The sequence below is a fragment of the Ictidomys tridecemlineatus genome, chromosome 9, assembly GCF_052094955.1.
Source record: "Ictidomys tridecemlineatus isolate mIctTri1 chromosome 9, mIctTri1.hap1, whole genome shotgun sequence".
Taxonomy (NCBI): Eukaryota; Metazoa; Chordata; class Mammalia; order Rodentia; family Sciuridae; genus Ictidomys; species Ictidomys tridecemlineatus.
Window position 1 is genome coordinate 102,406,267 of NC_135485.1, and position 17,146 is coordinate 102,423,412.

General features: G+C 35.3%; 1 protein-coding gene across 2 annotated transcripts in view; it reads left to right on the forward strand.

The window, feature by feature from the left end:
- Emcn (endomucin) overlaps positions 1–17,146 on the forward strand; it is a 106,025-nt gene that overhangs the window by 59,181 nt on the left and 29,698 nt on the right. For both annotated transcript variants that reach the window (XM_078021876.1, XM_005325748.5), the window contains one exon: positions 7,103–7,141. In XM_078021876.1, coding sequence (XP_077878002.1) covers positions 7,103–7,141 — 39 coding nt within the window. The remainder of the gene's footprint in view (positions 1–7,102; positions 7,142–17,146) is intronic.

Below are 17,146 nucleotides of genomic sequence, written 5' to 3' on the forward strand. Positions count from 1 at the left end.
AGAGTCTCATCAGGAGCAATGTATTCCAGAAACAAAGAAGCAACATCTTTAGAAGTGGATAGGAATAAAGCTGTCACCCTAGAATTCTATGTTTCTCAGACATACTAAAGTTGAGAAAACTCATTATCAGAAAAGACATTTAGAAAGAGAAAAATATCAACAGATGAAAATCTAGTTCTAAATAAACAGATGAAGAGCATTGGGAACCGTAAATATAGGAATGAAGAGAAAAGACTTTCATCTGATTTTTAGTCTTTTCAAAAGATAATGGATTATTTCATGAAAAAGTAACAAAAGTGTATTGAAGGCTTAAAATAAATGTAGAGGTAAAATGTAAACAAAATAGCATACGTGCTAACATGGGAGGAAGGAAAATATACTTTTGTAAGATGAATAATATAGATAAAATGCAATCTTTAAAATTGCCCAAAAAGATCAGTAGAGAAAAGGAGGTAAGGAAGGGAAGGAGGGAATACTGCCCAAATTATATTGTTATCTTGTGTGCATGTATGAATATGTAACAACAGATCCCATCAATATGTACAACTAAAATGCACCAATAAAATATATGAAAAAGAAAAAAATTAACTGAAAAAAAGACAATAAGAGAGGGAAAAGAAAATGGAGAATAGATTGTAAGTTAAAAAATAATAATCATCAGGATCACATGTTTGAAACCAACTATAATGATAATCACATAAAATGAAATGGCTTAAACATTCTATTATAAAATTTTGATTGTGAGATAAGATCAAAAGTTGGTCCAACAATATGCAGTATTCCAAAAAACCCACTTTAAATATAAATGAGTAGACAAAAAAGGATGAGGAAAAGTATACTTTGCTTTATAAAAGTAATTAAAAGAAAGCTAAAGTAGCTATGGTAATATCAGAAAAGGGGAGATTTCAGAGTAAGGAGTGTTACTAGGATAAACAAGATCAACCTTGACTCTCTAAATCAGTGTAAAACACTGAGTGAAGGAACAATAATAAAAATGAGAATATTATTTTATGGAAAAACCTAAACTTTGATATCTTTGATGATAATTATCTGGTATTCTAAGCAGAAAAAGAAAAATATATGCTAATTAAAAGAGAAAAGTGACTCTTACATTTAGATTATTTAGAGTAGAAATCTCACAGAACCTCAGGGAAATATATTGGTCTTGTGTTCTTGCTAATCCAATGGAAATGTGCCACTCATTTAAGAAGCCAAGATTACCTGCTCTATATCACAGGCCCCTAAATTGTTTTCTATTTATGATTGTCCAAATTTTAGATGACTATCACATAAACAAAGAGTTTGGGCTGTAAAATAAAATCTAAAATTTTTGAATTTTTAAACATTCTATTTAAAAATCTAAAGTATGTACTGGGAATAAAAAAGAGTATAACAGAATACCCAAATTTAGGATGCATAATTACTGTCCAAAAGGAACTTAAAAACATGTTGAGAATGCCAAACATTTATAAAGCCATATTAACAATTGTAAAATTATCCACAAAAGGTGCCTGAGAGTAGAAAACAAAAAATGTGAGTAGCTATGCTATCCTGAAATATTGCTATAAATGAATTTTAGTGAATTTTGCCTAGGCTGAGGGGAAAATGTGGAATAAGATTATAAACTGTAAATTGAGATGGGAAGAATTCCAATATAGAGCACTACTAAGACAAATACTTGGATACGAGATGCTCCAGGGGTTTACTGTGCCAGAGCTTCTGCTAGCACAGCATATACAATATTACAGACTTGAAACTTGGAGATCTAGCTTTTGTTAAGTAAAATGAGTAATATTTGTAAATATTTAAGCAGGAGTTACCAGCATTTATACATAATTAATATTGTTAAATTTCAGTTCTGCATAATTGATCCTAGGTTAACATTGAGTTTATTTCTATACAAAAACAGGTAATTTTGCAATAACTGAGGCCACCTTTTAGATATGCTACTGGCTAAACCTGAGAATGACTTACACACAGGTTTTTGCTCTTCAAGTTACCACACCCTTAAAAATAAAAATTGGTCTCCACAATCACACTAAGAAAAAGTTGGCTTATTGGTTATGAATGATGATTCTGAAAACAGATTTCTTACTTTCAAAAAGTATAAGTGATTATACTCATATAATGTATAAATGATTATACATTTGTGCTGTGGCCTTTGGTCAGCTACTTAACTTTTCAGTCTCAATTTACTCAGCCAAATAGTTATAGTGAGATTACACCCTCACAGGATCCTTATCAAAATTGAAAGAGATGCAGCATAGAACAGTGTCTGGCAAGTAAACCCTTAAACAAATTTTAGCTACGATTTTGTGAACAGTAATCCTTACAAAAGTCAGGCAGAGTTGGTATCTATGATTCTAATTGCACAAATAGGGAACAAGGTTTGGGAAAAAACTGATTTGGTCATGATTAAATTTAAAACCCTGTCTTTGTCTCTAACTCTTTACTTCATCACACTTGTTCTCATAACTATTTTATAAAAATTATCTAGATAAATTAGAAAAGAACTAGCTTTTAACTGGGGATATCATGCACCTGAGAAGTAGATGTTCAATAAATAGAAACAACCATTGGAATGAGCCAGGGGATAATGGGGAAGGAAGGAGGAAGAGCTGGGGTTTGGAAAGGAATTGTGATATGTACTTATGAATATGTCCAAACGAACTCTACCATTATGCATAACTGTAACACACTAATTAAATAAATTTTAAAAAGACAATTGATTGAATGAATGCATGAATGCAAACCTGCCATTCTACCCAGGGTGGTCCTCTCTCTAACTGCCTGCTATGCCAGATTTGTTTTGTCTTTGTTTTTCTCATCCTATCACATCATTTGTGCAACTCTTATTTTCTCTCTAATTGTTGATTCAAATCCTACATATCCATCAAAGGCATCTATAATATTTTACTTTCATATTTCCCATAACTTCAAAAATGTTGCCAGAGATGTATACCACCTGAGTTATTATTTATTTAGCATTTTTCCTTAAATGGCACACTTTTTAATTCTAGATTTTGTTTGAAAAGGAAATTGCCTAAGTGAAAAACCAGTTTCACTTGGCATAAAAGAGCTGTAACCATAAAAACCACTATAACATAAGCAAAATAAAAATCGAGCTAGATTTTGTTACTTGCCAAAAATCTCTGAGCCTGAAACTTGCTTATTCCTACTTAAAAAATAAATCAATATAAGCACATGCTACATATGTGCATAAAATTGAAATTTTGAAATCTTCTCATTGCAATAACCCAGTAAAGTAAAAGAACTGAACAGGAAATAACTTTTTAATTCAACGTTTCAATCACATCACTATAGAGGATATCATACAATGATATTCTTCTTGACTTTGGAATCCAGACATTATCTGACTGTCCACTCAGTCTCAATATTTCTTTTGTGAACTGTATCATTTATTGATGTCACTTATTTGAGGACTTAACAATAACTATTCTTATATGCTCTTTAGTTAGTTGATATCATTCCAGGCGGGCAGAACTAGAGGGATCTTAGTGGATCTTAGCATAAGACTTGGTTACATGTCATGGTTTAACCAAATCAGAAACAATCTCATATGCAGTGTCTCAGTAAATGCCATAAAAAAAACTTGAACTGGTCATAATAAATTATTTTCTGGTGAATCAATAAGGAATTACATGTAGGAATAGCTGTATATATTCTTTATATTGCATTTGTTAATGATAATGTCATGTTCCATGTGTAACTCTCATTTATTGGCTATAAATACAGTAGCCTTTATGAGATAAGATGATTTAACTCAGTTATTTGCTATACTCCTATTAAAGCTTTGTAATTTAAAAGATGTTTGAGTAAATTCTAGCCTTGGATTAATATGATCAGCATTTAAAAGTTCTTTTGCATTTCACAAGACTTCAGTTTCCATCTTAGAAAAATCAAACTTAAATACATTTTAAATGGTCAACCACCTGGCTAATGTTTGGTCTTTAATAACCATCTAAGTTTGAGAATGGTTCACAGAAGCATACTACAGTCATTCACTCCTTGACTTTTCTCATTTTCTCTACAGATCTAAGATTTGTCTTTTCTCAGGGCATATGTATATCATAAAAATTGTAATTAAAAACTAGAAATAATTACAGACATCCTTACTTTTAATTAATCTTCACAATTTAATCATATTTCATAGAATTCATCTCTACTAAACTTTTATAGTCACAAACTGAGTCCAAGTTTGAAAAAAGTTGTATTCATTTGAAAATACTTTATCTGCTTCAAAATATCTCCCTTCTGTAGGAATGGAAGATAGTATATTTTCCATTCTTTATTAAATATTAGAGATTTGCAGAATTTTTTTCTCATAATAATACTTTATTGTATATAGATATATATACACATACATACACTCACATGCACATTTTAGGACACTCAATAGAATAGTTTTGAATTTATATGGAGTTTAAGATTCAACTGTCTTACGACAGTTATATTACTTGTATATTTTATGTTTCTGTAAAATTATTATGCATTTTGAAGACCAAAAATTCAAGTACATAATCAGAATTTATTTTATTTTATTTTAATCTTATGCAAGCTTATAATTTCTCATTCTCAAACAGCTCTGTCAGGAAGAAAGGTTATGACCTGATATTAATAAGAAGAACAAAGGGTTTTGATTTTCTTTATATTCTAATCCTCCAATAGCTAATAAATATTTTAGCTGTCTTTCAAATGAAGCATTATGCCATATTCAAGATTATTTTAATTAGTTATCAAAGATGGAATTAATTATATAAGGTTTTTATTTAGAACAATTTAATAGAAGGAAACCCATCTATTTTAGTGAAAGAAGATGAATTTGGAAGTAATGGGGCTGAATTAAAATCCTGGTTCTGCCTTTGAGGAAGTAATTTCATTTCAACTAACATTTTCAGATCTTTAAAATGGGAACAATAACTGATTTAGTCAGTTTTTCCCATGTTGTGACTAAAAGATCCAACCAGAACAACTTTAGAGGAGAAAAAGTTTGAGGGCTCACAGTCTCAGAGGTCTTAGTCCATAGAAGACAGGCTCCATTCCTCGAGGCTTGAGGCACAGTGGAGCATCCTGGCAGAAGAGTGAGGCAGAGGAAAGCACCTTACACAAAGATCAGAAAGCAGAAAGAGAGAGATTCCACCCTCGGATACAAAATATATGCATCGCAGCCACGCCTCCAATGAGCCTCTTCCTGCAGCTACAGCCCACCTGCCTCCAGTTACCACTCAATTAGTCCCATCAGGGATTAATCCACGGATTAGGTTAAGGCTATAACCCAGTCACATCTCCTCCAAACTTTCTTGCATTGTCTCCCATGTGAGCTTTTGGGGGAGACCACATCTCAATCATAACAATAGCTCTCATAAATATCAACAAATAATATATGGAAGTGATCATAAAAGTTGCTTTAAAATGTTAGCTCTCGTTACCCAACTGGAAATTCTAAATAAAGTGTCGATTTTACCTTAAAAGTTAAATTCGGGTAGGTAGAATTAGTCTTGTCCATTATTTTCTATCTCCTGAAAGACCTTCTCTGCCACATCCGGGTGACAGGCACTGGAATCACTGCTTTTAGCAAGAAGAGAAATCTGTCCCCATGAAGCCACATTCCAGTAGACAATAAAACAATTTTTTTAAATAAAATAAATGTCACTGTAGTAATGAAAGTGCTGTTGAGCAAATGAAGCAGATAGATGGACTGATATGAAAAGGATTGGACACAGTTTAGGTAAGGTGGTTGATTAGATTTCTCTGAAATTGTGAAAGGAGGAAATAGTAGGTGCAGTCTGAATAAACACCTAGGCATAGGGAAGGAACAGAGGAGAAACCTAGAGTGGGAAGAGTCCAGTGCCCTTGATCGACTACCACTAAGGCCCCAAATGGAGCAGTGTTAGACAGAGGACTGAATGGTTGAAGAATTGAGGAACTAGTAAGGGCTCCTCACATCCTGTAAAGACTCTGCCACCATAGTAAGGAGAGGGACAGGTAACCATTGAAGTAGTCAAATTGTAAATTTTAAGTATTTTTTTAGGCAGTTACTGTGGGTACTGAAGAGAAACATATGGGTACTGGATGAATGATAGTAAAGCAGGTGGTGAGACACTTCTGAATTTGGAATGTATTTTAAAGTTAGAGCTGATAGACATTTAAAAGCAAAAACATAAAAAACACTCGAGAATAACCACTAATATTTTGCCTTGTACAACTGGAAGACACTGATCCAAGAAAGTGAGGGAAGGAGAGTATTTGAGTGTATACCAGTCCAGAGTTCTAGTTGCAGCAAGTTGAAATTAAGGTGCTGATACAGACAGTCAAGTGATTCTACAAAAGAGGCAAGCAGATATATTCTCAAGTGTCATTATTAGGCTTCTATTTGTTTCAAAATTATTTTCTGCATTTCCATGTGGCAAATCCTGTTCATGCTCCATATACTTAAAGTTGTAGAAGGGATCTTTGACTATAGTTTTCTTAAATTAAGTTCCTTCCAGAAAGTTGTCCCTGGACTATATTTACCACAAATGAATTCCCTAATTATCTATCTGAACCTTCTTTCACCTTTCCCACGTCAGGAGACACATCATGTTTTAGTAGAATTGCAACACACAGCAGCCCCATCCAAGACGCCTTCCAAAGTGTTTGTCATTCTCTGTATTATCTCCAAGGTATCTGAAGTTGTACTAGATGCTCGAAAACAAGATTCAGTAAAGTATAGCCCATACACCAAATCTAGCCCCTGCCGTGTGTTGCTAAATAAAGTCTTATTGGAGCATAGCATAGCCATACCCATTCTTTCAGTATCATGTGTGGCTGCATTCACGTTAAAAAGGCAGAGCTGAGTAGTTACCAGAGAACTTATGGTCCATGAAGTCTAAAATACTTGACACTTAAAAAAAAAAAAAAATGTTGGTTGACCCCTGCTCCAAGGCTTCCTCTAATCATGAAGCTTCATGATTTTGTGATTTAAGAAAAATGGAATACAAATGAGAAAGATCTATGTCTATTTACCAGCTGAAATAATTGTAAAGTAGTAATGATATTGAGCATTCAATTTTTAGTGATTTTTTTTTCCTTTCCTTTAAAGCTGAGAATCAGAGTTCAATCAAAACATCAGAAATGCCAGGTAAGTAAACACTCCTTTCTCTGAGTACATTGATATGCAAAATTTCCAAGAAAGGGAGAAAGTAAATTAATCAGTTTGAGGGCACAGTGAAATGGTTGAGGGAGAAAACATTACACACAACAAAAAATGTTCAGGAGAACTTGGGTTTAAAAGAACCCAACATGCAGACCAGATGAGCATACAGGACATACCTGAGTGCTCCTTTGCTGAGGTGGATCCAGCCCTAACGAATGAACAGTCTGTGGAATTGCCCTCTGTCGGGTCTCACTGTTCTTGGTTTGTTTCTGTGGCGAGTGCTCTTTCTCCCAGAATCAGAGCATCATCTCCATACTTTTAGACAAAGTCTTGCTCTGGCATCCAAAACTGATTGGCGTAAACCACAGTTAGCAATCTAAAATGTTCGCGCCCCAAGAATGGCTCACGTCTTACCATCTCTTAGTTTTACCCTGAATACATTTTGCATGATTGAGTAACAGAAATTGGAAATGATAGGGCAGGTCACAATAGTAAGGTTGAGTCTTCCTGTTTTGAAATTTTAATTTTGGGGGGATTTTTTCCAACACCTTACCTGGTACTTAAACCAATGATAAATCATAGGTCCTCAATCCTGGTCACCTTTGCTGTCTGTAAAATAAAAATGTAAAATAAGCCTAAAGGAATATGTGATTTTTTTAAAAATCAGGAAAAAATTATAAGCAATTCTAATACTGTTTTCACAGAAAACGTCTTAAATTAGCCTTCCTTCCACCTCCCTTTTTCAAAAAATTTGAAACAAATTATTATGATTTTAACTTTTAATTGTTATCTACTTCTAGATAATATAACTCATAAATAAATGAGTCATTTGGATTATCAGCTCTCTTTTTTCCTCTCATTGCCATGTTTTTATCTTATCCATTGTCAGGGCACTAAGGAAAACAAGGAAAGACAAAACAGAAAAGCAGAGCTTCCAGCAGAGAGGGCTGATACAATTCTGAGAACCTTTCCCACTGCTCCTGGGTTGACTAAGGAGAGGTCAAAAGATGAAGGGGAATTGGGAGGTTGCCAGATTGTCAGTCTCTTTTAAGTAGGAACTGAAGCATCCTTCATTTTGTTTAAAAGAGTTTTATTTGACAGAATGTTAGCTCTAACTATAATTGGTTTTGAATGGAATAAAAATTTAGTTCATTTGAATTTTTTGAGCTGTGTAAACTAGTTCTTCTAAAACATAAGAGACAAACCATCAATTTGAATAAGCAGATGAGAAAGAAAACAGACTGTTACAAGAAAAGTCCTGATCCTTTCTTTATGCTCAAACTTCTGATAATATGTTGTGACTAAATCTAATCCAGATTCATATTCCCCTAAAGGATGAATTAGTAAGTTTATTAAGAGAGAATATCCTATTCATACACTATACATGGGTTGGAAATTCTATTCATTTTTCAGATTAAACACTTCTTTTGACTTGTGTATTTGTCATAAAACACATTAAGATGCAGAATTTGTGAAATATTCATCCAAAAATTGACAAGTAAATTATTAAAAAATAATGTGTATTTTAAGTACATTTTTTTCACCTCTCATTTGATTTATTTATTGATTTATTTGTTTGTTTGTTTGTTTTTGTGGTATTGGGGATTGAACCCAGGGCTTTGTGCAAGTACTCTACCAACTGAGCTATATCCCTAGCTCCTCTACTATTTTTTTATACAGGTTTAACTTTCACATAGTATAATGTACATGTCTTATGAACTTCTGCAAATGTATACATCTGTGCAAGCAATGTTGAGAACAAGCTACAGGGCATATATAATAACCCAGAGGGCCTCTTCTACCCCTTTAACTCCATTTTCTTCCCATCACCAGAGGTTACTACTATACTTGGTATTTTTATTTATTATTTTTTTGATTACTACAATTTTGATCTCTAACCAATAAAAATTATTTAACTTCCCTATGTCTTTTATTTTTAAAAGAAATTTTAGGTTCATAGCAAAATTGACATAAGGTACAGATCTCCCATATGCCTCCTGTCTCCACTTCTGCATGGCCTTCCCATTTTATCACTATCCTGAACCAGAGCGGTACAATCATTTCAGTTGAATGAATTGCACAGTATTATCACAGTATTAGTTTATATTAGGAATCCCTACTGGTGTGTATTTTATGGGTTTGGACAAATACATAAGGACACATATCCACTGTTAGAGTATTGTACAAAATATTGTTACTGCCCTAAAAGTCCTAGGTACTCTGATCATTCATCTCTCTCCCGTGACCCCTGGAAACTACTCGTTTTCAGTGTCTCTTGTATAGCTCTTTCCAGAATATCATAAGGTTGAAATTATACGTAGACTTTTCAGATTGACTTCTTTAACTTAGTAATACACATTTACATTTCATTCATGTCTTTTAGTGACTTGATAGCTCATTTCTTTTTCATGCTCATGTAATTTGATTTTGCTGCATTCTGAAGTCTCCTAATAATTCCATATTTCTTTTATATGTGCTTTCAAGATCCTAATAAATAATCATTCTATAATAACATTGTCTTTGAAGACTAGGAATTTAAGATTACTCACTTTTAATATTTGAAGTATGCATTGTTCTTATCCCAATTTACCCTAAAAGTATTAAGTACAATTTGATAAAAATTATTTTAACTAGAAGTCAATATAGAATTATAGACCAAAGAATTCCTAGTACTGATTCCCTTCTATAAATACGAGCTAATAGGTAGCTAATAGTTCTCAGATTTGATATTTTCTTTCATTTTAGCATCTAGCTTTAATTTTCTTAAAAATTACCTTTTAATCATTTACTTCACAGGTTACTATTAAGATTATAAATATTGATGATTATTATATGTAAAGTCTTTTTGAGGGATTAGGAATAAATTAAATGTAATTACAAGCAACTACACATAGATATGATGTTTTAACATTATATAAATACAAACAAAAAATATTGTAGTTATATGGAAATGTTCGATCAAGGTCTGCAGACGTGTTCTTTTGTTCCATTCAATAGAATAAAGGTGCTCAAGAGGCTGAGGCAGGAGGAGCACGAGTTCAAAGCCAGCCTCAGCAAAAGTGAGGCACTAAGCAACTCAGTGAGACCCTCTCTAAATTAAAAAAAAAAAAAATAGGGCTGCAGATGTGGCTCAGTGGTCGAGTGTTACTGAGTTCAATCTCCTGTATACCCCCCACTGCTAACAAAAAGTATAAAGGTTGTATGCAGTAGTAGCTATGTTTAATGATGCTTAACCTGAGAAATTTAGCTCATTCTCTAAAGCATATGGGAAAGTCAAACTTCAGCTTCCCAGTGTAACCGATCTGCTTAGTGCCTACAATTTAGTATGATCCTCTGATAATTACACATAATGATATTTTCAATCAACCATTGTTAACCATGGCATTCAATAAATATTCATTCTGTTCCTATTACATGTAATTCTAAGAATTATTTTTAAAAAACACATGAAGCTTGTCATTACTACATTATTCAGGGAGACTAAGTAATATTATAGATGACTATAAAAACTCTAGTAATCATGTAGCTGTAAAGTAATGTGTCCTAAGCAAGCTGCAGATTATTTTCTATGAGGTCAGAGGAGAGATTTTTTATTTTCCTTTTGCTTGTTTTATAGTGTCCTTTGAATGAGGAAAAGCACTTTAAGAAAGACACAGAAAGGATTCATTTAAAAAATGACTTTTGTTGCCATATTATTCTACCTACTCTAAGTTCAGAGCTAATGAAGAGATGGAAAGACCCACTAAAAAGCAATGTAGGGTTACTTATTGCCTAGAGATGGACAGACATTATATCCTCATTTACAATGTTAAGCAATGCTGGGTTTCACTTTCTGTTAACCTTATTGTTTTCCCATAGACAAGCAAAGCTGACAACTTGTCCTTGAGGCTTAGTATTAAAGTACACACCTATAATCCCAGCTACTGGAGAGGCTGAGGCAGGAGAACTGTATGTTCAAGGCCTGTCTGGCAACTTAGCAAGACCTTGTCTCAAAATGAAAATAAAAGAAACAGGGCTGGGGATGTAGCTGAGTGGAAGAGCAATTGGCTAGCATGTGCAAGTCCCTAGGTTTGATCCCCAATATTACAATAAAAAGTTTTAAAATGTAAATGATAATAAATAAATGGTCTTTGAAAATGGGCATTGGGCATTTTAATTAATGAGACCTCAACCCTACACAAAAATGCATCAGTATATCTCAGTGTATTGGGAAAAGAATAAAGCATGGGCCCTTTAGTTTTTGGAGAATACAAGTATATTAATTACTTAATGTTCTCCATATAAATGGACCCAATCGGATGTGTGTGTATAAAAGGCAATTTATTATAAACAATGGCCTCCCACAATTTCAGAAGCTGAGAAATCCCAATTATCTGCTATCAACAAACTGGAGTCCCAGGCAAGCCGCTGGTATACCCTTAGCCAAAATCCAAAGGTCTGAGAACCAGGTGTGCTGATGGTATAGTTTCAATTCTAAAGTTGGTAGGCTCAAGAAACACAGGAGAGCTGAGCGTTTCAGTACAAGTCCTAAGGCAGGGGAAGATGGACATCCCCATCCAAGGCAGTCAGGCAAGAGGAGTCCCTTCTTGGTCTATTCAGGACTTCAGCTGGTTGGGCAAGACAAGGTACCGCAGTCTGGCTGGGCAAAATAACCAGGAGGTGACAAGCAACTTGAAGGTTGAAGTGGGAACTGCTTTATTGTGGGGAACTCAGGGTAGCGGGCACCCAAGGTAGCAGGAGCCGCTTTATTGTGGAGCAGCAGAGGTATATATACCCAACTGATTACACACAGCTTGACTCAATTAGCATCATCCAGATACAGCAATCAGCCAATAAGGAATCTCTATCATCTTAATGGCTTGGTGGCATTGCCTCACAAACCACTCCTCCTGGCAAACTGCCAGGCACCATCTTGACTTGATTTGGATCCCCATCAAGAAGGTCCACCACCTTAGGGAGAACAATCCGCTTTCCTCAGTCTCTAAATTCAAAGTTTAACCTCAGCCAAAAACACTCACGGACACATCAGCATAAGGACTGGTCCAGTACTGGACACCCTGTGGCCCAGTCAAGTGGACCCACAAAAGTAACCAACATAGCATCCCCTAGTGACCAGTACACCTGTGAAAGATCTTATTGTAACTATCTTCTACATTTTCCTTAGTTGTGTTGCAGAACCTCAACTGCATTTTGGTCATTTGGTTTTGTAGAAAAGCAAAAGCAAGAACTGACATGACAAATTCCATCAAACCTGAGCACCAGCCCTTAGAAAGGAGGACATTGCATCTTATCTGAGGATCTTCATTGTGCTCCGTGCTTTATTTCTGTCTCTAGGAGGTCACACAAAGTGAAGCATGAATCATTATGCAGGGCTTGCCTATCTGAGCTTTCTAACTTTGAATGACAAAATCTTGACATTGTTGTTTAGGTAGGACTCACTGAAGCCAGAAATGTATCTATAAAAAATAATAGGTAGAGGTTTTTTTTTAACTTAGGATTTTATAATGCAAAAAAAAATTGAGAATGAAAGAATTCACTTATGAAACAAATGACATATCAAGGTTTAAGTGGTGGGGTTTGGCATAAATTTCCACTCAAGAAATTGTATAGATCCTGGGTCTGGCTAATTGGTTTCTTGTCTAGTCCAGAAATCTGATGAGTCTCTAAGAAGCACTCTGCACTATTCTTATACCATGGTAACCTACACTGAAAGGTCATAAAAACACTTTAGGAACCAAAATATTTTGATAATATTGCCCAGAGGTGTATTCCTCCAACAAACTCCACAGTGTGCTTTGTTCAATGCGTAAGGAATGATTCTCCCTGTCTCCTTGTATCTATCTGCAAACTTTGGTTTGAACTGTTGAGGGAAAGAGGTATTCTTAGGTCTTGGTGTGAAGAATACATTCTTCATTGGGGCCTACATTGAAAATAGGTTATATTTCATGAATATGATTATTTTGCATGATTAATAACTATTCAAATTGAAAAAGAAAGACACACCCTCTTTCCTCTTTCATGAAAAAAAAAAGAGACAAGACCTTGTAACTTGTTTTCACTGAAGTACAGGAGCTTAGGTAACATTGGCTTGTAGTTGACAGCACAGACTCTAGAGCCTGTGTTAGAATCCTGGCTCTGCTACATACTTGCTGTGTGACTTTTGACAAATTACTTACTCTTTCTGGGCTTCAGTTTCCACTTTGTAAAATGCAAATAATAAGTAATAATTGGATTAATATTTGTCAAACAATTAAAGTAAGATCTGCTATAGTGTCTGTAAGGGTTTGAAAATAAAATCATTTTTTAATATTTTCATGTTCATATTTATGTTGATGAGGAGAGTAAGAACATTCTAAAATTTCAGATTATAAGTATAAATTTTATTAATCTCGTGAATAATTATGCCATAAACAATAAAATGAACTAACTTAAAATCTGTTATCTCTCTGAGTCACAGTATCTCCCATCTTTAAAACACAAGATTTAAAAGGTTTGCTTAAGAATACAATAAATTAGAACATATGCAAGTAATTAGCAAAATGGCTCATTCATTATACATTATATATAATTTTCTGGGAATTAATAAGTATTCAAATTGAAAAAGAAAGACACATTCTCTATCCTCAACATAGATTTCCAGCTTCCTAAATCCACATCCTCTATCCTCAACATAGATTTCCAGCTTCCTAAATCCTAAATCTAAAGTAAATAAATCTCCATTCACAGTGATTACCGGGTTAATGGGTGTTATTTCCTCAGGTTGGACCCATTTATGGCCCAAAGCAATTGGATAAGAAGGAAATTGAGATAAGACTTTTTGTTGTTGCTGTGTTTTTTGGGTTTTTTGTTTGTTTGTTTGTTTACATTGCCATAGAGTGTAACTAATTCACAAAGGTAAAATCTAATGAGAGTAAGAATTAATTTTCACTTATTAAAGGCAGAAAAATTCCTGTTTGGTAATTTGCCTGTTAAGTGGACAAGAAGTACCAATTATGGGTGAATATACATATTAGCTACGACAAAACAAGGAACCCTGACAAGAATCTAAACCTTAAAGTTAGAAGAGAATTCAGGGGTCATGTCGGCACATTCTCCTCCCCAAACAGAATTCCACCAACTGTACTCCTAGCATTAATTGCCTGTACCACTTATGTTCCGGTTACTTTTTATAACATACCATTTATTTCCCCCATGACAATGAAAGCCCAGAGCAGACACCAGGAACTGTATGAATCCTGGGGATTAATCCTTAGAAGGGGCCTACTTACATCTTTCACTTGTATTTGTTCTGCTTTCTTATTTCTATTTTATTCCTCAAGGGCATATATCATTGTTTCAGCTTCCTAAATCCTTTTTGTTAAGAGGGGCTTAAATGTGAGGTTTGGTAAACAATAACAGAATCCTGTTTTGATCTTCGGCTTACTTTATGCTTGATCTTTGTCCCTGTTTCACATTGATCAATTTGGGGGTTGTGAGTCTCACCTCTCCTACAGAAATGCAAGCTTCGTGCATGAAATAGCTGCCTCTTGTACTCTACTGTATTTCCTTCAATAGCTAGCTAGTGTTGGGCCCAAAGTGGGTCTCTATTTTGTGTGTGTTAATTTTGAGTGAATATAAAATTAATAAAATAATAATTTTAAATATGCAATAGAGTTAATATTAAGATGGAAAAGTTCATGCATTCATTTCATCTCTAGCCACCTCTGCTGTCAAAAACTTTTGTTTATCCATTCAGCGAACTCCAACAGACCCAACTTCTGGACATAGCTCTAGCATTTGGGAAACATCAGTGAGCAAAAATAAAGATCCTTGACCTTGATCTTATGTTCTAGTAAGGAAGACAAACTACAGTCAATAAAAATGATGGCTAAATTATACAGTTGGCTTACAGGTGGCAAGTACTCTAAGAAAAAGAAACTACAAATGTAAAAACAGTGTGGGAGGGGGGCAACCTAGGTGTGGAGAAGCTGGGGTCAGTTTGCAGGACTTAAAAAGTGGTCAATGCAGAACACCTTGTAAGGGTTTGAGTAAACATGAGAAGGAAGTGAGTCACCCAACATGCAGAAGAAGAGCCTCCAGGCTGAGTTGGAACCAGAGGAGGCCTGGCAGGATAAGGGACAGCACCCAGTAAGTGGGCAGAGTCAAGGCAAAGGGTCATCAGGCAGATTTCTGCACAAATGCAAGGACTTCAGGCTTTTCTGTGAGTGGAATGGGGAATGACTGGGGATTTGGAGCAAAGGGGTTACATGATCTTACTCCTGTTTGTAAGTAACTGTGAGCACTGAAGTGAGTCTTCCAGCTGAAGCGAGAGATAATGGTAGCATAGATGGGTGATTTCAGGGTAGGTGGCCTGAAATCTCCAAATTCTAATTATATTTTGGGGGCGGGGGCAATGGATATTCCTGGGGGTTGCATGTGAGAGAGGCTAGAAAGAAGTGAGTCTAAATAGGTCTTTGGCCTGAGCAGTAAGAAGCTATCGGTAGACCCCGGTAGAATGGGAAAGCTGTTGGTGAAGAAGGTCAAGTGCAGGCACTGCTTTTAAAATGTCTATTATTAGTTAAGGATTTCTCTGGATTTATAAGTCTGGAGATAGGAAAGAGATCTGGGTAGGAAGTATCAACTGGTTGGTCATTGGCATTGGTGTTGTACTTATCCCTTGGAATTGAATGAAATCAATTCAATTGAGTGAGTGGAGTTATAGATAAGGACAAGAACTAAAACCTGGGGGCATTTCAAGATTATAATTTAGAGAGAAGAGGAGGAAGCAATCAAGAAGACCAAGAAGAGTCAGCCATAGAAAGAAGGGGGGTTTGCTCTCAGAAACCAGGCAAAGAACATGTTTTAAAGAGGAAGGCATGGCTTATTGTGTCAAATGCTGATTTTTTTTTTCTTTTGTGTGTGTGTGTGTGTGTATGTGGTGCTGGGGATTGAACCTAGGGTCTTGTGCATGCAAGACAAGTACTTTACCAACTAAGTTATATCCCCACCCCTGAAAAGTTCTTTTTAAAAAATGGGATATGAATCCATCAAGTTGCTATTACTGACCAGTTCCAATTATTTATAACTAATGTAAAACAATAATTGCTCAATCCAATGGAGTTGAGTCCCTTGAGCATCCACACACAAAATGCCTATACACCCAACCAAGTGCTAATTATCTTGATTGAGTTACTTAGCCAGGCCTGCATGTTATGGGGATTTATATGTTAATGTTGTGTTAACATGAAATCGTTCTAAGAATTGCAATTGTGTTTTCTTTTTGTTGCTATTGTTACCAGGGATGGAGCCCAGGAGTACTTAACCACTGAACCACATACCCAGCCCCCTTTTCTATTTTTAAGTTTTGAGACAGGGTCTTGCTAAGTTGTTTAGGGCCTCATTAAGTTGCTGAGACTGGCTTTCAACTTGTCATCCTCCTATCTCAGCCTCCTGAGCCACTGGGATTACAGGTCTGCATCACCTCCCCCAGCAACAATTATGTTTTGTAAAACCTCTTGTGCATGTACTGGGCATATGCTGGTGAAACAATTAAGATCAATACTGTGCCAGAAAACCCGACCAGACGACTACTATAGAGTTTTTCATAGAGGGAATGCCACTAACCTTATAGTGCAGTCCCAGCAACAAATCCAATGGTGAGACTTCAGCCCAGGTTGAAGGAAAACACGAAATGGAGGCTATGCTTAAAAATCAGCCATGAAGGTTTGGGGGCATTGAAGTGGGCAAGGGGGAAGACTGCACACATTTTAATTGATACTGTGCAAGTGGCCAATGATTTTACCAAAGATTTGGAAGGAATGAGCTCTGTGTGCTTCTTCACATCCCAGAGAGGTAACGAGCGGTCAGGAGATCCAGGTGTTAGTTATGACTTGATCATTGTTGCTGCAAGATCTTGTCAAAGTGTTTTAAACATCTCCAAGCCTCAGTTTCATCATATGCAAAATAAAAAGCTTGAACAAGTCAGGGTTGGCAAATGTGTGTCCAGATGCT